At 64.6% G+C, this 21692-nt stretch overlaps 2 protein-coding genes and 1 long non-coding RNA gene across 4 annotated transcripts in view; 1 reads left to right on the top strand and 2 right to left on the bottom strand.

The window, feature by feature from the left end:
- MACROD1 (mono-ADP ribosylhydrolase 1) overlaps nucleotides 1-12728 on the top strand; it is a 146204-nt gene extending 133476 nt beyond the window's left edge. The window contains exons 5-11 of one of the 2 annotated variants that reach the window (XM_070565254.1): nucleotides 10807-10923; nucleotides 11443-11564; nucleotides 11684-11714; nucleotides 11903-11976; nucleotides 12220-12301; nucleotides 12395-12430; nucleotides 12592-12728. In XM_070565254.1, the coding sequence (XP_070421355.1) occupies nucleotides 10807-10923; nucleotides 11443-11564; nucleotides 11684-11714; nucleotides 11903-11976; nucleotides 12220-12301; nucleotides 12395-12399 (431 nt within the window). In that variant the 3' untranslated portion in view covers nucleotides 12400-12430; nucleotides 12592-12728. The remainder of the gene's footprint in view (nucleotides 1-10806; nucleotides 10924-11442; nucleotides 11565-11683; nucleotides 11715-11902; nucleotides 11977-12219; nucleotides 12302-12394; nucleotides 12431-12591) is intronic. The other variant, XM_070565253.1, reaches the window with a different exon arrangement.
- Nucleotides 9536-12704, bottom strand: LOC139074479 (uncharacterized). Its single transcript, XR_011524118.1, has 2 exons — nucleotides 12509-12704; nucleotides 9536-9680 (listed from the first exon to the last, which is right to left on the bottom strand). It is a non-coding gene; the product is annotated as an uncharacterized lncRNA (long non-coding RNA).
- Nucleotides 12729-12850: 122 nt separating the features above from the next.
- OTUB1 (OTU deubiquitinase, ubiquitin aldehyde binding 1) lies at nucleotides 12851-21443 on the bottom strand. Its single transcript, XM_070565255.1, has 7 exons — nucleotides 21160-21443; nucleotides 19562-19623; nucleotides 19214-19312; nucleotides 14604-14722; nucleotides 14287-14371; nucleotides 13974-14168; nucleotides 12851-13871 (listed from the first exon to the last, which is right to left on the bottom strand). Exons 1-7 carry the CDS (start codon nucleotides 21215-21217, stop codon nucleotides 13674-13676), a joined length of 816 nt encoding a protein of 271 aa, XP_070421356.1. The 5' UTR covers nucleotides 21218-21443; the 3' UTR covers nucleotides 12851-13673.
- Nucleotides 21444-21692: the final 249 nt, after the last annotated feature.

Here is a 21692-nt window from a genome sequence, read left to right as displayed (position 1 = left end):
AGCAAGGAGCATCTGTCCGGGCTTGGGCAGCAGGGAGCCTTCTGGAAGGAGGTGGTGCCTCCACTGGGACTCAAGAGGCGGGTAGGAGAGAGCCGATGAAAAGCGGTGGGAAGAGTGTGCTGGACAGAGGGAACAGCACAGGCGAAGTCCTGAAGTGAGGGAGAGTGAGGGCGTTCTGGGAGACGTAGAAGATCGAAGTGGTCAGAGCCCAGCCAGGAGGAGGTGAGGCGGGAGACGATGCGGGACCCTCAGAGACCACGGGAGGAGCTGGAGTTAGAGCCATTCAGTTCCAGAAGACAAAGGATCCCACAGAGGGGTGGGCCTTCCAAATCCTAGGTCAGGTCATCCCCCTTCTTCTGCTCAAAACTCGGAAGAGCTCTCCCCTCACTCAGAGCCAAGGCCGAGGTCCCTACTGTGGTCCACAGGGCCACAGCCACCTGTCAGACTCGCCACCACACCACCCTGCCCTCCCCACTCTGCACCAGCCACACCAGCCTCCCTGCAGTTCCTGGAACAGGCCCGCCCACTCCTGCCCCAGGGCCTTTGCACTGGCTGTTCCCTCTGCTCAGAATGCTCTTCCTCAGACATCCATGTGGCCACTCCCTTCACGTCTTACAAGTCTTTCCTTGAATGCCACCTTCTTGGTGAGGCCCAGCCTGACTCTTAACTGAAATTGTAGCCGCCTGCCCCTGGCCCACCCTGCCCTCCAGGCCTGTCACAGTGCCCTCGTTCTTCTTTTTCTCAGAGCAAGTCTCTCCTAAGGCTCCATATAACTTCCTTCTTTATTTATGTCTGTTGTCTGTCTCCCACCCACCCCCTTCACCTCCCCACCCTGCTGGGGAATGAAGGCTCTGGAGGGCACGCCTGTATCTCCAGCACCTGTAGTAGGTGATCAATAAATGGTTGTTGAATGACTGAATGAACTTCAGGTAGGGAAGGATGGCCTACATGTTAAGTGATGGACTTGCTGGTGAAGGCAGTGCGAGCCACAGAGGTTTTAGGCAGGGCGGCGATGGCCTGGCGGCTTCACTCCGGGAGGTCAAAGGGCACCTGCCCTGGCCAGACTGCGGGGGGGGGGCCGTGGGGTCCCTGTAGCTCCCCTCCCACAGCTGTGAGGGCGAGAGGAGGCTGCAGCAGGCCCCCAGCGCGCCGGCTGACGCGGAGATGGATGGGGGGCCGGGCCCCAGGAGGAAGTGGGCCGGCAGTCCAGCCTTTTAGTGCCGGCCGAGATTTATGGAGCCGCCGCAAGTGCTCGCTGGGGTTGTCACTCCGCTAATGTGATTGGAACAAGGTGGATGTGGCGGGGAGGGGACCGCGGTAGGGGCGAGGCTGGGGCTGGTGGGGGCCTGGAATGGAGGCGGCCCCGGGCCCCAGGACGTCCTCTGCCCTCACAGCCACTCCCTATGGGTTCCACTGCCCCCCCGACCCCGTCCATCCAGCTTGAACCCCCCAACCTGCCAGGGTGGGGGCACAGACAGGAGTGGCCGCGACTGGGGGGCCTCGGTCCCCACCTGCCTGCCCAGACGTCCCCTGAGGTTCCCCCCTCTTCTCCTGAGTCCAGCCCTTCAGGGGTTCAGGCCTCTCCCCCCACCCTCCCATCACCCCCTGTCTCTCCCCCCACCACCCGTCCATGCGTCTAACAAGCTTGGTCCCATTGGGCTGCCCTGGCCACTCTGTGAAGCCGCACCAGCCCGACCGACAGGACGTAGTCTGTACAGAAGCCGAAATACACCCGAAATTTACATAACACCATAAAGCCACATGACCTCAATAAAATAATAATAATAAATAAAATGAGGCTGCCTCAGCTGGCCCCAACCCCCAGGCCCACCCCTCCCCTGCCTGGGGGCTTTCTCCAAAGCCCCATCCCCTTTCCATGCGCTTGTGTTTGCCGCTGTCCCTATGGCCTGTCTCCCACCAGGACTGCTCCCAGGAGCGGGCTTCTCGGGGATTCCGAGCCCCTGGCACAGCCCGCTGGGGCGGTTAGTCGCGCCCTCTGTGTGCTGGGCTCTGCCCTCGGAGCTGGGGCCTCAGGTCTAACAGCTCTGCGCCGGGACCCCTGCCAGTCCGGTGAGGGGACGGACGGTGGGCAACAAACATCGGCGTCTGGAGGGCCCTCGAAAGGGGGTCTGCACAGTTTTTACTGTGACTGCGTGGCGGTTCACGGGGGAGAGGACCACGGCCTCTGGGGAGCAGGAAGGGGAGTCTGCTGGGAACCCTCAACCTCAGGGGGAGCCCTAGGGGCTGCCAGGACCCGAAGGACTTAACCCAAAGGGTCCAGGGCTCCTGGGCCTTCCTCATTCTAGGGCCAGGCCCCCACTACGCTCTGAGGCCAAGCCAGGTGGTGGTAGCAACACAGTGAGTCTCAGGGAAACCCTCTGCCCCCCATTCCTTCCCAGGGCTCTTTCTGAGTGTGTGTGTTAGGAGGGGGCCACCTGTGTCAAACACTGGGACATAGGCCTTGACCCTCAGAGAGACCTATTTTGAAAGAAGGCTTCCCAGCAGAGGGGGCATTTGACTTGGGCCCTGAGGGCTGAATAGGAGTTCGACAGGTACAGAGGGATCGAGAGGCCTACCAGGTAGCGGGCTCGGCGTCTGTGGTGGGGAGACTGGCGGGCCTGGGGCAGCCACCCTGCCTCCCAGCCAGGCCCACTCCTGCTCTCCACCTTCCTCCTGGAGAGCCTTTCACTGGCTCGATAAAAATTTTTAAAAAACCAACAACAAAAAAACGCTCCCCTATTGTATGGGAAGAAGGGAGGCGGGCCCTAAATCAGGACGGGAATCGACCGGGCCCTGCCGCCCGCCCGTCTCTCCTGTTTATTAGGACTGAAATGTTTACTCGGCGATAAGAAGCCAGCTTTCTGGGGAGATTTGCACACTCTGTTTCAATTACCCCTCGTCTTTCACTGCCACTTTTGCACTAAAGGGATAATAAATGTATCAGAGCATTTCAATTATTCATCTAAATCATGACTGCGCCTGCCACGGCCCCGCTTTACTGACAGATTAATTCAGGGCCGCCTCCCTCCACTGGCGTGGCCGCCATCTCTGCTCCCGCCCGGCCAGCACCCCGAAGCGCCAGCCAGAGGCGGGGAGGGATGGGGTTCGGCAGGTCCCTGGATGGAGCCCCATCCCCCCCGACACACACACCCACTGCCAAGACACTCCCTGCCTGGGCCTTCCACAGGTCAGCGGCTCCACCCAAACCTGCGGGAGCCAGTTCCTGCCTGGGGGTGCAGCCACTCTGCCCTCCTGCCCCTTGGGCTCTGTGCAGCCCCTGCTCCCTATGCCCACACTGCAAGTTCGTGTGTGTGTCCCATGTCCCTCAGTGTCCCAGGCATCTCACACCTGAGAGAAGCCAGGGTGGCTCAGCCTCCATCACTGCCTCTCCTGGCACAGGGCCTTTGCACATGCTGCTCCTGTGCCTGAGGGCTCCCAGCCCTCTCACCCCAACTTCCTGCCTAGGTATCTCCGTGTCAGGGCAGCCTCTTCCATCACCCCACACACCCACCACTGCTCTATTAATTAAGGGCCTGCCACTGTCCTGGGTGCTGGGACATGGCAGACCCTGCCCACTTGTGGGCCGGCCTTCTGTCGCCCTTAGTAACCAGACTCCCTGTTTGCGTAATGATTTAAGTACCAACTGCTCGCCATCAGACTACCCACTGAGGGCGTGCACAGGCGTCTGTCTGTCCACGTCCTGGCAGAGCAGGTGCTCAGTACAGACCTGTGTGTGGACCGGCTGTGTCCAGGCCCCCCGCCCCCAGCCCAGGCACCTGCATGTGCGCATCCCGCCCCCCCGCATCCTCGCCACCGCCACCCGCGGCCCACCACGTCCTCTCTTCACACACGGAGCCGTGACCTGGGGCGGTGGGGGCACCCTATTTCCTCTCTCGTCTCTCTCCTGGTCTCTCACTTTCTGTCTCTCCCTGTCTCTGTCCCTTTCTGCATCGCCCGCTCTCCGCGCTCCTGTGTCTGTCTCTCTCCCTGGTTTTCTCTCCCTGTCTCTGGCGCTGTCTCTCTGGCCTGCCCGCTCTCTCCACCTCCCTCTCTCTCTCTCCCCCTCCTGCTCGCTCTCCTCCTCCGTTCAGAGGCGGCCAGACCCGGGAGGAGCAGCGAGGCCTCGGAGGTCAGGCCCGGCGTCCACCCAGTTCACCGCCTGAGCCGTGATGGCTTCCCGCGGCCACGGGGACAGCCTCTGCTCCAGCTCCCCGTTAGCCGTGGCCTGGCACAGCGGGCAGACGAGGGGGCCCCCGTGGCCGACCTCCAGGCCAGGCTGGGCTGGGCTCCCAGGAAGCAGGTGTCCGCCAGGAGCTGACCAGCCACACACTCACTCGAGCATCCCCGTGTGCCAGGCTCGGGCTGGGCGGGCGCACAGGGCAGGGAGTGGCAGGGCCGGGGGCTGCAGAGAGGGGAAAGGCATTCCAGGACGAGGGAACAGCAAAGGGCCCCAGAGGCCAGCTCACACCACGCCCCTCCCCGCTCAAAGCTTCCCCCTGCGCCCGATCAAGCCCAGGTTCCTGCTGTGCCCACCAGGTCCTGCCTCCCGGCGCCCTCTCGCCCTGGACTCCCGGGCTGTGCCAGCCGCTGCCTGCTGCGCCCTCTGCCCAGACCCCTCCCCCGACCTTCCCGAAGCCAGTTCCTTCTTGTCAAGAGTCTGCTCTGATGCCACCTCCTCGGAGGGGCCTTCCCATCCTCGAGACAGCGCCCACCCCCTTTCCCTCTTGTCCAGCTCTATTTCTCGTCCTGTGTCGTGTCAGGGCCTACCGTGATGTTAGAACCGGTGATGTTGGAGCCTCGCGTCCCCTCCCTGGCACGGGGGGGACCCATTGTGGCTGGACCAGGTCGGGGGACAAAGGAGGCCAGACAGTCATCTGTGGTGGAGGCTGGGGCGCCCCAGCCTGGCTCCGGGCTGAGGACTTGATGTCGTGGCCTCCTGGGAGCCATGGGGGGTTTTCTGAGCAGGGGAGTGACCTGTCCTCCCCAAGTAAAGGCCTGGGGCCTTCCACCATCCTGCCTGACCCCAGCTGATGACGATGGCGGTGCCGACAGCAGCTGGGTGGACTGAGCGCTCCCTGTGCGGATGCCATGGCCTTGCAGGGTCTCCCCAGCAGAATCTCAGCACCCCTACTGCAGCGCTGTGCAATGTACCATTAGCATCTTCGTTTAGCAGATGGGGAAACTGAGGCACCAAGTCCCTGGACCTGAACTGCACTCCCTGCCCCCACCCCTCAGCTGGCCCTCCCTGGGTAAGAGGGATCCGGGAACTCGGTTCCCCTGTGGGGACTCTGTCCTGGGCCAGCCCACCGGCCTGTGGGGCCCGGGCCCTGCCCCCCGTGTGCAGCTTCCACGGGGATTTTTAATAACAGGAGTGATTTTAGCGTGATGAATGAGGCGCTGCCGTTGTGTACATAATGAAGCCCTAATGTTTTCAAATCTCCATTTAAGGAGCTGATGTCACCCCATAATGAATTTCAGATCACATCGCAGAGCTGTCGGCCATTGGTCTTCTCCCCGGGGCGCCCACCCGCCTTGGCATGGCAGGGGCGGGGCCTGCCAAGGGTGGGCTGTGCGTCCTCCCCAGGGCCAATGTGCAGAGCCCGAGCCTAGCACAGAGCCGAGGCCACTGCGGGTTTGTTGATTGAATGCATGACCCAGAGGGTGTGGGCAGAAGCGCACAGGCAGTTCTGACATGGGCATCGCCTGGAGTCGTAGCTCTCGAGGTTCAGCGGGGCCGATGGAGAGTATCGGGTGGGCTGGGGAAGGGGGCACAAGGCCCTGGGGGGGGGCATTTATCCAGGCTTTACGGCTGGGCCTGCCCTCTGCAGGGTTAGGGGCCTGGGATGCAGCAGCTCAGGCTTCTGCCCTTGCCCCAGCTGGCACCCTCTCAGGGACTCAGTTTCCCCATCTGCCCGGTGGGGCCTGGCACCTTTCAGCCCTGCATTTGGTGTCTGTGCCGGTGGCCGGGGCCGGGGCAGCAGCGCAGGCCGCACCCAGCTGGCTCTCCTTGGGCCTCTGGGGCGCCGTGTCTGGGAAGACAGTGGTCCCGAGAGCCCAGGCCTGGCACACCCTCCCTCAGGCCCCCAGGCCTCCAGCGCCCCCTCTGCCCCCAGCCGCTCCCCCCCAGGCCTCCTCCCGGACATCTCCCCGGCGGCGCCTCCCAGCCCCCAGGAGGAGGCCCCAGAGCACGAGGGGCAGAGGGGTCTCCTGCCCACAGAGTCTGTGGCTGGGCCTCAGTGCCCCCATCTGTTAAAGGGGGTGACAGTGCCATGAAGTGCAGGCACCTGGGGTGGCCTCTCACTGAACAGTCATGCCAAACACGGAGGGAGCACTGTTACTGACCTTGTACAGATGAGGAAACTGAGGCACAGAGGGGTGAAGTGACCTAGCGAAGGGTAGAGGAGCCGGGGGCTCACGGGGCTGGGTCAGCTCTGTCCCCCGGGCCGGGCTCCCACACAGCCCTGTACGGCCCTGCCCTCCCCCGCTCCTGCTCTGGGGCCCCCCAGGCCAGGGCAGGGCTGAGGGCAGCCTAGGCGAGGCCCCGCCACCTCCGCTTGGCTGAGAGAGTGGCTCTGCCTCCGTCTGTGTCGCTGTGCAAGGCGGCTAGCAGAGCAGCTCTGAGCTTCGTCCCTCCACCTGTGAGTGACGAGCCGCTTTGTCACTCTGGCCCTCAGTCTCCCACCCCTGGCCACCTCTCAGCATATCTCCGTCCTCCCCACAGCTCTCGGAGGCCAGTCGTGAGGCTCAGAGAGGTTAAGTGACTTGCCCAAAGTCACCAGCCAGCTTGTGGGCAAGATTTCTGGGAAGAGAAATCCCAGAAGGGGGTGCGCAGGGGCCAGACCCCCAGGACAGTGAGGGAGGAGTGGGGGGTGGGGGAGATGGAGGGGCAGCCCCAGGGCCGGTCAGGGGCCCTCTGGCAGGGCCACAGCTGGCCCCCTCTCCCCCTGGCCACAGGCCTCCTCGTGTTCCTGTAAATAATTAATTAGCCCCTGCTCGCTTGTTTGTTTAGCGTGAGGAATGCTCCCCCACTGAGACGCATTTATTGCTGAATAAATTTAAATATCTAATCTTCCCTTCATGAATATTACAGCAGCCTAAATAGCGGCCAGCCGGGCCTCAGCACCTTCGCAAATGGCCCCACAGGAGCCTGCCTGTCGTCCACCCCCGCTGGCTCTGGGGAGGGCCCCCCTGCAGCCCCGGCCCTCTCTGCCACCCCTGGCCCCAGACCTGCTCGGCAGGGGCTGAGCGTGAGCAGAAGCCCCTGGGGGCGGGTGGCTGTGAAGCCACGTGGTGGGCAGAAGGGCTGGGGTGGGCTCCCAAGCAGGGGCGGCCTGGGACCAGGGCAGAGAGTCAGGGCTGGAGAAGAGAGAGGCAGACAGGGCCCCAGACAGCAGAAGCCTGGAGGAGCTCAGGGAGGAGAGGGGAGAGATGAGGGAGGGGGGCAGGGGTCTCGAAGGCAGCCTGCTGGGGGTGGGGAGGAGTAGCTCTACACTCAAGGCAGATGAGTGGCCCAGACCGCTCAGCAACGGGAGGCCCCAAAGCATCCCTCTGTTGGCAGGGGGCTGCGCTGATGTGGCGAGGGGCACAGGAGGCAGGCTGCAGGGCCCGGCAGTGAGGAGGGCCTGGAGAGATGGCAAACAGCCAGGCGGCCCAGGGTGGGAGGGAGGTTGTGGTGGGAAGGGAGAGACAGGCCCTTTCATGGTCCTTGAGGAAGGAGAGCCGCCGGCCGGCTGTGTGCCCTTGGGCAAGTGGCTCACCCTTTCTGTGCCTCAATTTCTTCCTCTCTAAAGCAGGAAAAATAACAGCACCTCCTAGGGTGGCTGTGAGGCTCAGACAAGTCAGTGGATGTAAACTGCTCAGCGCCTGGCAGGTGCTCCCTGAGAGGCTGAGGCAGAAATGAAGGAGCCAGATCCAGGAGCTTAAAGGTGGAGGAGGGAGGAGGGGCTGAGGGAGGAGGCAGAGCGGCCTCAGGGAGTCTTGTGGTGGAGGAAGGGTTCCAGCCTGACCTGGTGGAGAACCTCCGAGGAAGCCCCCCCACCATGGGGGCGCAGTCTCCCCAGGAAGCCCCCAGTTTTCTGCTGACTCAGAGTGGGGTGGGGGCTGGGCTGCAGGACTGAGGTTTGCACGTGGCTGAGGGGCCCAGGGAGGGGACGGAGGGTCAGCTGGTATGAACTGGGGACACCTCCTTCCCGCCAGGGGCCAGGGCCAAGGGCTTCTTCTAGCCGCCCAGGGTCAGGTGGTGGGGGAGAGGGTGTCCCCCTCGGCTGGGCCCCAGGAAGCCTCAGCCTGCCATCTCGAGGGCTCAGCTCAGCCCAGCCTCGGAGCCAGGGCAGCGCCTGGGGCCAGAGCCCGGGGAGCTGCAGGTCGTGCAGGAGACGGGGCAGGGGCGGCCCTTGGGGCCTATGGCCGAGGACAGCAGGGCCCGGGGTCCCTCTGGCACTGAGAGTGGGGAGAGCAACCAGGCTGGACAGGGACGGGGGCAGGCAGAGGGGGCCAGGCTGTGGCGGGAGGGCGGGGCAGGGGTGGGGCTCGGCTCGTCCCTCATCTCTGCTGTGGGCGGACTGCTCCCGCCGCCTGCACAGCAGGCATGTGGCCCTGGCCCTGTTCTGGACGCTGCTGGAGTGGCTCCAGCCCAAGGCCTCTGCTAGCTCTGGTCCTCCCCCGCCTCCATGCCCCAGGTCAGCCCCAAGGGCCTGGCTGCGGGCCTGTCCACTCCTGCAGGAAACATTAAGTCCCTGAAACACAGCTCCACTTCCGCCCGGCCCCACAGCCCGCCGAGGTCGCCTGCAGGGCGGACAGTGCTGGGGGATGGCAGGCAGCCCAGTGCCAAGTGGCCGACACTGTTGGGGTTGGGCTGGGAGGCCCCCCCCCCGAGAGCCAGCTCAGACACAGCCCTGTGTCCACTCCCATACGCCTGAACACCCTGAGCACACCTTACCTGGACTCCCGCCTCCATCACACTCTCACAGGGAGCAATCCTTGTACTGTCACACTGTCCTACTAACAGCCACCGCCCACATCGCCTTCACGCCTTCACGCCTTCACGCCAGGCAGTGGTTTAAGCACCTTCTAGGAATTAACTCGCCTAATCCTTCCAATAGCACTATGGGCGTTGGGGGGCAGAGGGCGTTGCCTATTAGTGTCCCATTTTACAGATGAGGCAATTGAGGTCCAGAGAGGTTAAGTGATGTGCCCTGGGTCACACATCTGTGACGGGCAGAGCTGGGATTGGAACCCAGGCTGCCTAGATCCACAGCCCTTGCTGTTGTACACGGTGCTGGGGGGTCACCTGACACCCCCACCCAAAGGGGACACGCTGCACACAGAGGCAGCACACCCACTGCACAAGCACCTGGACCCCGGCTCAGGGACCCCACCCTGGGTTGCCCTCCCCCCTCCCCCATGACTGTGGTGCCCTCATCCCAGCACAGGAGAGGAGGGGACCAGACCCAGTGCCAGGGCCCCTCCCAGGGCTCCCCCAACACCCACCGCACCCCTGGCATGCTCTGAGAAATCGCCTGGTGCCTGCTTCCAGTGAAGTCTTAAAATTAGGTTTAATTGGGCCCCACAGGGCACAAAAGAAAACAAGAAAGAGGGGGTGGTCCAGCTGGTGTCCCTGGAGCTGTGCCAAGGCGTCGGGGTGGGGCCATGACGAAGGAGGAAGGGCCTGGTCTGCGCATCTGTAAAATGGGGAAATGGTGATCCTTTCCTGCTGCGGAGCGTTCTGGGCGCCGGCGGCTGCTGCCCACGCAGCTCCTGGCACAGGCCCGGGGTGCCATCGGAGTTAGGGAGCTGCCAGGGGTGGGTCACGTCCTCCTGGCCAGGATGCCACCTCCCCCCCGGGGGAGGGGTCACTGACCCTGTCTTCCAGATGAGGCCGTGGACGCTCGGAGAGGGGAAAGGACTTGCCAATGTGCCCCACTGGCCCAGCCGATGAGGGGCGAGCCCGGACTTGACCCGGGCCTGCCTGCGGCCCAGCCGCCTCTCCTGCCAGGCCCCTTGGGCCGTGGCGCCGAGGAGCGGTCGGGCTTAAGGCGCGTCCCCTTCGCGCCTCCCGCAGCGCCCCAGTTGTTTATCTGGGCCGGGGGTCCCCAGGGTCGCTGGCGAGGCCCCAGAGCCGCCCTTGGATAAACAAGCCCAGGCCCGGCCCAATTAAGCCGGATGCGCTAACGAGGCGGCTCGTTAACGAGCAGGGGTGCGCGCCCAGAGACACCTGCGCCGCCGGGCCACCTCCCCGCGTGGCGCAGGGAAGGGGCTGGAAGACCAGGCTCCAGGCCCGGACCGATCTGCCACTTGTTGACTAGGTGGCCTCGCTCTCCCCATCTGTAAAGTGGGTCCTAGAGTTTGCCGCGGCCCCAGGGCCTCGCCCGGGATCGGCCTGGGGGTCGGCGCGCGGTGCCGCTCGGCGCTCCCGGGCTCCTCGGGCGGAGGCGGCGCCTGGTGGCGGGCCCCGCGGCGCGTCCGGCCCGAGCGCGGAGCGCGAACTCCCCGGAGCCGCCCTCGGCCCTGCGGCGCGGCCGGCGAAGAGCAGGGCGGCCCGGGCGCGCCCCCTGCCGGCCGCCCCGCGCCGCTTCCCGCCCGGCCCCGCCGCGGCCGCGCTCGGCGCCTCGGTTTCCCCAGATGTGAAACAGGTGGGGGGCGGGGTGATGGAGCGGCTGGGGGCCGCGGTGGAAGGCGCGGTGCCGGGGATCCCCAGCCCACCGAGGGGATTGGAGGACTCGGCCCGTGGGCCTCAGCCTTCTCCTCGGTAAAGCGGGCCCCGGGGGACGCGGGGAGCCCCGCGGCTCACGGCCCGCCCCCCTGCAGTGGACGGCTGCATTCACCGGGCCGCCGGCCCCCTGCTCACCGAGGAGTGCCGGACCCTGCAGAGCTGCGAGACCGGCAAGGCGAAGATCACCTGCGGCTACCGGCTGCCGGCCAAGTGTGAGTGCCCCACAGCCCCGCCCCTGTGGGGCGCAGACAGGGCGCCTTGTGTAATTGGGGGGCTAGGGGTGCAGCCCCCACAAATTGCTGGGGAGAGGCCTCCGCAGGGGGTGCTTCTTAACCTGAAGTGCCAGGACCTGGTCCCTCCTCGCGCATCCCAGGAAGCAGGTCGCGCGGAGGGGATGCGCAGAGGCTGGGAGGAGCAGGGACCTGAAGGCAGCGGAAGAGCTAAGGGGGCAGCGCCTTCGCGCACCCGCTGGCGCCCCATGTCTCGGCCGGGTCCACACAGATGTGGGGAGGGGGCCCAGCGGGGGCCTGCCTGTGTCTGTGAGGTGTGGGCTGGCGGGTCAGTGTGCGCGTGCGGATTTAGGCTCGAGGGCACACCTGCGTGCCCCTATGGGCGGGGTCCTCCCTTGGGGAGTCTCAGAACTTGGCGGGGAGAGGGCCCAGGCCGGCAGGGGGAGAGAGCCGAGGACCGCGTGGAGACCCCGGCCGGTCTGACTCCGTCGCCTCTCGCAGATGTCATCCACACGGTGGGGCCCATCGCGCACGGAGAGCCCAGCGCCAGCCAGGCTGACGAGCTCCGCAGCTGCTACCTGAGCAGCCTCGACCTGCTGCTGGAGCACCGGCTCCGCTCGGCGGTGAGGGGCGGGCGCCGCGTGGGGGGGCGGGGCGGCCTGCAGAGGGAAGCTGGCCCCGTTGCGGGGAGGATGGGACCGAGAGCGACGCTGACCCCAGTCCCCTCTCGCCCCCGCCCCAGGCCTTCCCCTGCATCTCCACCGGCGTGTTCGGTGAGTGGGATCTAGAGGAAGGGCAGGCGCGGGCAGTGGGCGGGCCCAGATGGAGGCTGGGGGCGGGAGTGGGCTGCCGGCCAGGGGGCGGGGCCGGGAGCGGGCATGGGGGTTGGGCGGGTGGCGCGGCGGCGAGGGGCGGGCCGGGGCCCTGGACTCACGCTCGCCCCGCCTCGCCGGGTGCCCAGGCTATCCCAACGAGGCGGCTGCCGAGATAGTGCTGGCCACGCTGCGCGAGTGGCTGGAGCAGCACAAGGACAAGGTGAGTCCTGGACCCATTTGGGGGGGACCAAGGTGGGGTGGTGGGGCGCATCCTGGCCCGCTGACCAGCCCCGCCAGTCATCGCCGAGAGCAAGGCCGTGTGGCCCTCTGCGCACCCTCCTCCCCCCTCGGGGCCTGTGGGCCCCTTCTGGGCAGAGAGCCGGGTGAGCTCTCCTCGGAGCGAGCGGGTGGGGGGCGGGGGCGGCACGGCCGACGAGCCCTGGCTGAGGGGGCCCTGGCGCAGGTGGACCGGCTGATCATCTGCGTGTTCCTGGAGAAGGACGAAGCCATCTACCGGCAGTGGCTGCCCCACTACTTCCCCGTGGGTACGTACTGGCGGTGCCCTGCCCGCTTGCCAGCCGCCCCCACCCCCCGCCACCCCCGCCCCGGGCAGGGTCTCACTGTCCTCTGCCTTCCAGCCTGATGGCACCCGCCGCCCACCCTGCCCAGGACTGGTAAGCCGGGCCTGGCCCGCCGTGTGGCTGCCCACTAACCTGCCCACTAACACACCCGCGCACCCTCGGCCCGCTCACCCTCACGCAGGGAGGCCGGGGGCAGCTGGGAGGCTGGGGGCGGCCCGCCGGCCACGCAGCCTGACTCTCTGCTCCGCCCGCAGACTCGCCTGGGCCTGCCGGACCTCGCTCCCAGCTCTGAGAAGGTCGCCGAAGCCGCAGCTGGGCCCGGGCCTGGCCACTCGATTCTTTACTTCCACCCGGCCCTCAGAAGCGCCTAATAAAGACCACCCTTGTTGCAGCTCCTGTGTCTGACCCTGGCTGGGGTGAGGGAGGCAGCCCAGGGGTGGGACAGGTGCTTGGTTAAAGGGGCTGGCGGGAGGTCCCGGTGAGCCAGGCGGGGAGGCACGGCGACAGCAGAGGTGGGCGGCAGCACTGCACATTTATTGAGGGCCTGCCCCCAAGGAGCTCACAGCCTGGGGGCCAAGACCCCAAGTGTGCTGGGGAGGGGTAAGGGGGGAGGTGAAGGCAAAAGGCAGGCATCGCAGGGACAGGTGGCCCAAGCAAAGGGGTGCGAAGCGGGCCCAGGCAGGGGGCGGGAACCAAGCACAGGCTGAAGGCTGCCCTCCTCCCCCAAGGCTGGCACCACCTGGGTGCCCCAGCTGCTTCACCCGACCTGAGCCACGCCCCCCATCATGTCAGCCCTCTCCGCCCTGACACCTTGACCATGCAGACCTGTGATAGGGTCTAGGGCCCTGGCCGGGAGAGCACGGGGGAGGTGGGGCCTATGAGGGGGCAGCTTGAAGCCTTGGTGGTCCTGGGTCCCTGGGCAAGTCCCCAAGGAACTTCCAAATTCCCATGGAAGCCCCTGGGCCAGCTAAGGAGGGAACGGGGGAGGGCTGAAGGGCAGGAAGCAGAACCCCACTAACCAGGAGGGGTCCCCAAGAGGCCGAGCCCCTCAGAACTGCCCCTGGCAGGGAGGCCTGGGGGTGGACAGGTGGAAGGCCAAGAGGAACCCACCTGGAGGGAAGGGGGACAGCCAGACACAGAGCAGCCAGGCGGGCAGCAGCAGAGCAGGGACACGCACACACGCAGCTCACCACCAGCATCCCCTTTAATAAAACATGGAAGGTTGTGTGACAGGGAGGGGGAGTGAAATATGACCATTTACAACCACAAAAAACCCCCTGTACGTGTCTAGCGCCTGGCAGAGGGGGCAGGCAGGGCGGCGGCGGGCGGGCCAGCCCTATTTGTAGAGGATGTCGTAGTGTCCGGGCCGGTAGAGCAGGTAGACCTTGGGCTCCGAGCCCTCGGGGAAGATGTGCGGGTTGGTGGTGCCGCCCTCGCCGCGGTCCATGTACTCCACCTGGATGGAGACGCTGAGGGCCTGGGCCAGCGCGATGATGTGGATGTGGTCGCTCTCCTTGCACATGGGCTCCACCTCCTGCGGCACAGGGGCCGGTCAAGGCCAGCGCGGGGCACCCCGTCCCCAGTGCTTCCCCCCACCCTGAGGAAGAGGGTCCCAAGTCCGAGGAGTGGGGGGCACCTGCTGGCAGAACTCCTTGACGGTCCGGCCGCCCTCGATGAAGTGCTCGAAGAACGTGCTCTCGCGCTGCAGGTGGCCCGAGGTGAGCAGCCGCAGGTAGACCACCAGGTAGTCCGAGGTGCTCTGGTCGTTGAAGGAGGCCAGCAGGTCGGCCACCGAGGTCCGCTTCTCCACCTGCTCGATCAGGTCCATGAACTGCGCCCGCGGGGGACAGAGGGCGAGGTGAGGGAGGAGAAGGCGGGTCCACGCCACCACGGCCAGGCCGCCCGCCCTCCACCCTGGCCGAGTGGGCGCCAGGCGTGGCTGGGCTCACCGTATTGTGGAAATCCTCAATTGTGAACTCGGTGAAGCCCTGGGACACCAGGTCCTCTTTGCTCTTGGCAGACACAGCCTTGAACCTGCCGGCGGGAGAGAGAGGGAGGCGGGCATGGGCCCCGGGCTGCGTGCGGGACTGGGCAGCACTGGGAGCCCCGCCCCCAGCTCAGAGGAGAAACCCTGAGCAGGAGCCCAGCCTACCGTCCGGCCCCAGGTGGCAGTGCCCCCCCCCCGCCCCGGTCACCACGGCGGAGGGAGCCCCCAGCCCCTCACAGAGCCTCCCCCGCCACCCAGTACCCGCGCCACCCTGCTCACCGCTGCAGCTCCTTGCTGTCGTCCAGCAGCGCCTCCAAGTGGGAGAAGCCGAAGGCTCGATAGAAGCAGTTGCCATCAGGCCTGGTCTTGCGGATGTACGAGTACTTTTTGTGGAGATCCTGCGGAGAGGCAGCCCCCCGCCCCCGCGCCCATCAACTCCAGGCCAGAAGCAGGGCCGCCCAGGAACCTCCAACAAAGATCAGCCCACAGCAGGGGGCAGCTGAGCTCCAAGCAGCCACGTGCCATCCTCGGCTGATGGATCCAGTAACCCTCTGCCCAGAGCCCCTGGTCTCAGGAAGCTGTGACTTAGGGACACACTGGTCGCAGCGACACCAAAGTAGTTTCCAGCCACTGGGCATGCCAGGCTGCTGGCCTGCAGGCCTGTTTGTTCATAAAAACCAGCAAGTGAGTGGGTCCTTGCCCAGCGTGGCTTTCCCACTGAATGAAGTCCTCCAAAGCATGAGAGCCCCAGGGCAAGCGAGTTAGGGCTGGGGGTGCAGGGCCGGAGGCCCCCACCACACAGCCCCAGGGTGGGAAACGGCCTCCCTGGCCTCGTTTTTTTTTTTGAGGAAGAGTAGCCCTGAGCTACCATCTGCTGCCAATTCTCCTCTTTTTGCTGAGGAAGCCTGGCCCTGAGCTAACATCCATGCCCACCTTCCTCTACTTTATACGTGGGATGCCTACCACAGCATGTCTTGCCAAGCAGTGCCATGTCCGCATCTGGGATCCGAACCAGTGAACCCCGGGCCGCCGAAGCAGAACGTGCGAACTTAACCGCTGCACCACTGGGCCAGCCCCTTGCCTCCTTCTGAACTCTACCCTGTTCGCTCACAGGTGCCATCTCCATCCCATCTTTTCCAGTTTCCTCCCCAAACTCCATAGGATTTCTTCTGTCTGTCACACAGCGGGCCCTGAGTGCCGCCTGGCTAGCAGGCTCACTCCCCTGGCCCAGGCACCCTCCCCTTCCCCTCCCCCCCCATTCTCCTTAACCCCACCCACCTTCCGATGGCCTGGCTTCCTTCCTGACCGAGGACTTGAACTGAGAACCCCTCCACCGCGGCCTTCTCTCCTGATCCGTGGAAGGCCTGAGGCTGCCAGAGCCGCCCTCAGCTCGGCACCAGAGCCCGTCCCCTCCCTTGGGCTCAAGGACATGGCTCCAGGAAGTCTCCCCCTCCTGCATCAGTTCTCTCTCCCTACTGGTTTAGACCCATCAGCATGTAAACACAACGCTAGTTCTCACTTTGAAAAAATCCTTTGCTTGGGGCTGGCCCCGTGGCTGAGCGGTTAAGTTCGCGCACTCCGCTGCAGGCGGCCCAGTGTCTTGTTCGAATCCTGGCTGCGGACATGACACTGCTCATCAAACCACGCTGAGGCAGCGTCCCACATGCCACAACTAGAAGGACCCACAACAAAGAATATACAACTATGTACCGGGGGGCTTTGGGGAGAAAAAGGAAAAAATAAAATCTTTAATAAAAAAAAAAAAAAAAATCCTTTGCTTCACGTGAATTCCCTTCCAGCTACCACCCAGTGGCTCTGCTCGCCTTCACAGCAAGTTGTCCTCCAGAAGCTGTCCCAGCTCACGGGCTCCATTCTCTCCCGTGAACTCAATCCAGGCAGGTGCTTACTCTCCTCAAGGTCACGGGCACCCTCCTAAGTCAGAGGGTCAAGCCCACTCCTCCCCAGACTGGCCCCTTGGCAGCATCCACCTCACGCCACAACCCCCCCACCGTGACACCACCCACCAGGCCCTCCTCCTCCGCGGGGCTTGCACAACTCCCCCTTGTCTTCCTCCTGTCTCACTGCGACTGCACTCATCTCTACCCTGTGATGGCCTGGGCCACCACCAAACCACACAGCACCCTTCCCCAAGACACCGTGTGTGACCTGCCAGAAGACGGCCATGCCACACAACCCTCCCTGGGGCCTGCCACAGGGAGGGGACAGCCCTGCTCAGGCCTGGACAGCTTGCACTTGTCCCTTATACTCTTATTTATTTATTTTTTTTGAGGAAGATTAGCCCTGAGCTAACATCTGCCGCCAATCCTCTTCTTTTTGCTGAGGAAGACTGGCCCTGAGCTAACACCCGTGCCCATCTTCCTCTGCTTTATACGTGGGATACCTACCGCAACATGGCCTGCCAAGTGGAGCCATGTCTGCATCCGGGATCCAAACTGGCGAACCCTGCGCCGCCGAAGCACAATGTGCACACTTAACCACTGTGCCACCAGGGCTGCCCCTAGACTTGCTCTCTTGATGGCACTGGTCTTAGGATTTAAAGAGCCCCAAGTGTAACCCTTCTCAGCCCTCGACTCCAATTTTGCCCCACACAGCCAAGTGCCTCCCTACACCTCCTCTGAACCAGGGGGCCACACGCGGCCTGCACCTCCCCACGCCCTGCACCTTGCGGCCTCCCCTACAACTGCAATGCCACTGCTCAGCTGTTCCAGCCCAAGCCCCAGTCACTGCCGACGCCTCACCAGGTCCGATCCAGCGCGGCTCCTTCAGGCTTCGTCTGCAGCACATCCAGGATCCTCCCTTCCCGCTCCCTGACCCTCCCCCTGCTCCCTCACTCCTGCCACTGCACTGCAAAGGCCCTCCAGGGGCTCCTGCTCCACCTGGCCACCAGTCACCAGAGACAACTGTCCCTGCTCCGCCTCTCCCTCCCGTCCTCTCTCTGGCTACAAGCCCCCCGCGTGTCTCCCCCTCTCCTGCTCCGCCACTCTGCTGCAGCCACAGTGGCCTCCACGCCGCCCCTTGACCCCCGCCCGGCCCTCAGCCCCACCATGCTGCCCAGGGGACCGAGACCTGCTCCCTGCCTCTCAGTTCACGCCAGCACGTCCTGGGGAGCGTTCGCCGAGCAGCCTCTTTAACACCACAAACCACCCGCTCCCTGCCTCCTTGTCCCGCTTCACCTGTGCCCACAGCGCTCACCCCTTCTGACACATGCATTTCAGTGACCTCTGCTTTGCTGTCTGTCTGTCCACTGTGACCTGGAAGCTTCCGGAGGGCAGCAGTCTGTCGGCTGTGGCCATCACTCTATCTCCGGTCCCTACGACAGGGCCCAGCCCACAGCGTGTGCTCTTAAGTGTCAAACCAACAGCACACAACAGGAACAGAGGGCCCAGCTCCCTGTGGCCACCAGAACCGCAACCAGAATCGCTCTGAGCACTTGGTCTGTGCCAGGCCCTTTGTGAGGGCGGAGGCCACCATCCTAGTCACCGTCAGGGGCCTAGTGCACAGAGCACAGTCCCTCAGCTCTGCCTGGGCTGTGTCCGGGCTCAGGCTCCTCCCTGGGAGAGAAGGCGGGCTCAGGCCCAGCGCAGACTGGGGGTGTTGGGGGCACGGAAGCAGATGTCCTGCACAGACGGCATGTAGTGGACACTCTAACATGCACTGAATGACTCAGGCGGCGAACCCGAGGCCCATCCTGTTGATTTCACCAGGGGAGCCTAGAGTGACACGCAGGCCTTGAAATGAGGCCCACTCTACCAACCTGCCACGTAGGGAAGAGGGACCCACAGATTCCTAAGGCCCAGCTGTGGCCCAGGCACTGAGCTCAGCTCCTGACCACTGTCAACGTCAACCTCACACTCGCCCTGTGGGGCCGACGGAGGCGCCGAGAAGTTCAGCGCACTGCCCAAGATCACCCAGCTGGCCATGAAGCCAGCACTCAAACCCAGGTATGTCATGCGCCAGAGCCAGTGCCTTCATCTCTCCACTGGCCTTTTGGGGAAATCAGAGACATCCTGAGCAAGGAGTCAGAATAAACCACAGGCCACACACAGCTGGATCCGGCCTGCAGGTATGCTGTTTGGCCCACACCTTTTAAATGTGAATTAGCTGCCTACTGTTACAAGTCAGATGTCACATCAAAATCATTATTTCTGGCGTGTCCTGGAAAAACAGATCCAGTGACAATGGAGTGACAGGCAGGGTCATTCATTCACCCCAGGGGCCTGCCCTCCCTCCTCCTGGCTGACACCGAGCTGTGGCGCTGCTGTTCGTCACCTGCCCTGGCGCCTGCAGTCACCTGGGTTACCTGCCTGACCCCAGAAGTGGGTAACCTCGAGGGCTCCCCCTTTCAGATGGAAGGTCCTAAGCATCTCTGATCTTTGGGAGAAGCGGGAGGAGTGACATTTACTAAATCCCCAGCCTGCTCCACTGGATACTGTCCACACACTGTCACACCTCGGCCTCCCGGCTCAGAGAAGAGAGTGAGTGCTGAGGGACTTACCTCAGTTTGTAAACGATGCAGCAAGGCCCCTGTGCCCCACCGCTGCCTGCCTCTCCACAAAGATCCCATGCCCCTGCCGCCACCCTCCTCCCCAGCTCCGCCCCACCGTGAGCACCGAGCCTGCCTAGGGGCAGATGCTTTTCTCATCCCGATTTTACAGACAAGGAGCCCACGGCGCAAACATGGAAAGACCTGCCGAGGATACCGCTGCTGTGTGGCAGTCAGGATCTGAAGTGAAATCTTTTTGATTCCAGACTCTGGAACCGGCAACCAGAGGCCTCCCCTGACACCCTACCCTCTCCGCGGCCAGGCCAGCGAGGCGCACATCTGAAGCAGGCACGCGTCTGCTCCTGCCCCCTGGCCAGGCTCCCACCTTGATCTTCTGTTGATAGATGTTGTCATCCTCAGCATACTCCTTGTACAGGACCGACAGCTCCAGCCGCTCCGAGACCAGAGGGTTCTGCACAGCAATCTGCAGGGGGCAGGAACTCCATCACGCTGTGGCAGGCCGATGGAGTGACTCACTCCTAACAGCCAGAACACCTACGTGAAGGGTGCTGGGCAGTCACCCAGTGCACAGTGACCCGCCCCCCCCCAACAAAAGGCATCCGGTACCTAGCACAGCATGGAGAGGGAGGGCCTTCCAAAGTGGAGATTAACAACAGGCCTCAGGCCCAGCCTCTGCATCCCTGCAGCAGGGCCGCCGGCCCCAGCCCCTCACCTCTTGCTGAATTCGGTCCTGCTGAGCCATGATGGCTTCATCATAGGCAAGACAGTTAACACCTGGAAGAAGGAAGAAGGCCACGGATTACAGTGGGCCTCGGCTCTCTCCACTCCAGGCAGCCGGATAGAGGACAAGAACGGCCCAGGGCAGGAGACTAGACTTGGCATCTGGGAGCATGTGTCTCACACCCAGCTCCACCCAACGGTGTAATCTCGGCAAAGTGCCTTCCCCTCCTGGGCCCTAGCCTCCTCAGCTTTAAAGTGAAGGGGTGGAGGGGGTCACGCCCAAGGGGTGCTCTTCCAGCCCTAACACCCTTCCCCCTGCTTTCTAACATCACTCCCCAGCAGCCTGGGAATGCGCTGGGGCAGGCAGCGTCTCTTGGGGAAAGTAAGATGAGGAGCAGAGGGCTGGGCTGGATGAGGGCTTCCTGTGAGCCTGGCTTGACTCCACCATACCCCTCCGCCGTCCTGGCTATTCCTAATGGTGCCCATTTTACAGACAACCAGACAAATGCAGACAGGTGAAGGAAGCCGCCCAAGGTCGAGACTAGCAAAGACCTGCGGTCAGACCCATGTTTGCCTAATTCCAGAGTCTAAGCTCTTCAAATCCGGCTCCTCTGCTCCCTCGCCGCAGAAGGCCTTTCCTCAACTGTAAAGAGGACCTGATACCACCACCCGCCTCCCTCCTTGAAATGTCCCAGAGGAGATGGGAGACCATTATCTGCTTAGCAGGGAGGTGGGCAGGTCCACCCTGTGGACCCGGCTCTGAGCAGCCACTGCAGAGGAGCCGGAAGACCCGAATTCTGGTCCTGGCTCTTTCTTATGCGACCCTGAACAAGTCCCTCCTCGGGGCCTGGAGTGTGTGGTTAGAATGGGGTGTGAGTGTGTGCTGAATGACTCGTAAGGCCGATCGTTTTGGGTGAGCACCGCGGATCCTCGGCTGGGCCTCGACCCATCGGCACGCGGCCCTGCAACAGGGCTGTCCCTCCCCTGCAAGTGACCTACTCAGTCCCAGGGCCTAACGCAGGGGTGAAAAGGAGAGGGTGGCACTCCTCAGGGGTCTAAGCAGCGCCCAGGCTGGCGGAAAGGGTCTGCCAGGCCAGAAGAGGGGGCTCCCCGGAAACGAAGGCGCGGTCGTGGGGGGCACACGCCGGCGGCCGCCGCAGCATCCCCAGGGGCCCGCCCCGTCCTTTGTGCTCCGGCCGGCGGAACTCGCCGCCCTCCCGGCGCGGGCTGCTCCGGAGAGGCGGCCGGCCCGGCCTAGGCCTCGGCCGACTGCGGGACCGGGGCGGGGGCCGGGCCCGGCGCGGGGCCCCCCGCGCGGGGGGCAGGGCGAGGCGGGGCGGGGCGCGGCGGCGCAGGCCCCGCCCCGGGCGCGCGGGGAAGGGACGGCCGCGGGCCCGGCCCGCCCCGCTCGCCGCCCGGCCGGGGGTCGCGGCGGCTCCTTCCATTGTGAGGGGGAGGGGAGGCGGCGGCGGCAGGGCTGTCCGCGCGCTCCGCCCCGGCGCCGGCCACCCCGCGCCAGCCTCCTCGGGGACGGGCAGCCCGGCGTGGCCCCCGCTGGCCCGGCCCGGACGACCCTCCCCTGCTCTGTACCTTCCGAGTCGCTGCCCAGCGACTCCTGCTTCTGCTGCTGAGGTTCCTCCGCCGCCATCTTTAAACAGCGCCGCACTGCCGACCGCTTCCGGGTTACCAGTTGCCCTCCTCCCGGAAGGGAGCCCCTCCTCGTGGCCCCTCCTTGGCAACGCCCCTAGCAACGGGATCCCCTCCGGCGCCCGCACCCGAGGGGCGCGCCGTCCGGGAAGGCCGCCCCGGCCCGCCCCTGCCGCCTGCGCCCCTGCCGGGCTCCGTCCTCCGTCACCCAGCGTTCCCGGGGTGATAAGGGCCTCCTGCAGCCAATCAGTTTTCTTCCCACGGGAGTGGGAAGCGCGGATTGTGTTACCGAGATAAGTGGGGAGATGAAATTAAAATCACCGAGGGCGGCGTGCCTGCGGCGGGCTCAGAACTCAGGACAGGCGAGCGCGGTGAGAAGGGAGATGGGCGATCGTGCTGACTAGGGGCCCGGACTCCCCCGCCCCGTCCATCACCGCCCCTCTGCACTGAGCCGCGGTTCTGAGCCGCTTTGGAGT

This window comes from Equus przewalskii, chromosome 11 (assembly GCF_037783145.1).
Source record: "Equus przewalskii isolate Varuska chromosome 11, EquPr2, whole genome shotgun sequence".
NCBI lineage: Eukaryota > Metazoa > Chordata > Mammalia > Perissodactyla > Equidae > Equus > Equus przewalskii.
The sequence above is the reverse complement of the archived record's forward strand: the minus strand, read 5'-3'. Positions and strand labels throughout refer to the sequence as shown.

Bases quoted from the DNA above. Each gene is read 5' to 3' on its own strand.
- OTUB1 (XM_070565255.1), bottom strand. From the start codon at position 21,217: ATGGCGGCGGAGGAACCTCAGCAGCAGAAGCAGGAGTCGCTGGGCAGC. The intron at 14,723-19,213 runs GTGGGAGCCTGG...GCCTCTCCGCAG, and splicing joins TCTATCAACAGAAGATCAAG to GATCTCCACAAAAAGTACTC. The intron at 14,169-14,286 runs GTGAGCCCAGCC...CCGCGGGCGCAG, and splicing joins TTGAGGATTTCCACAATACG to TTCATGGACCTGATCGAGCA.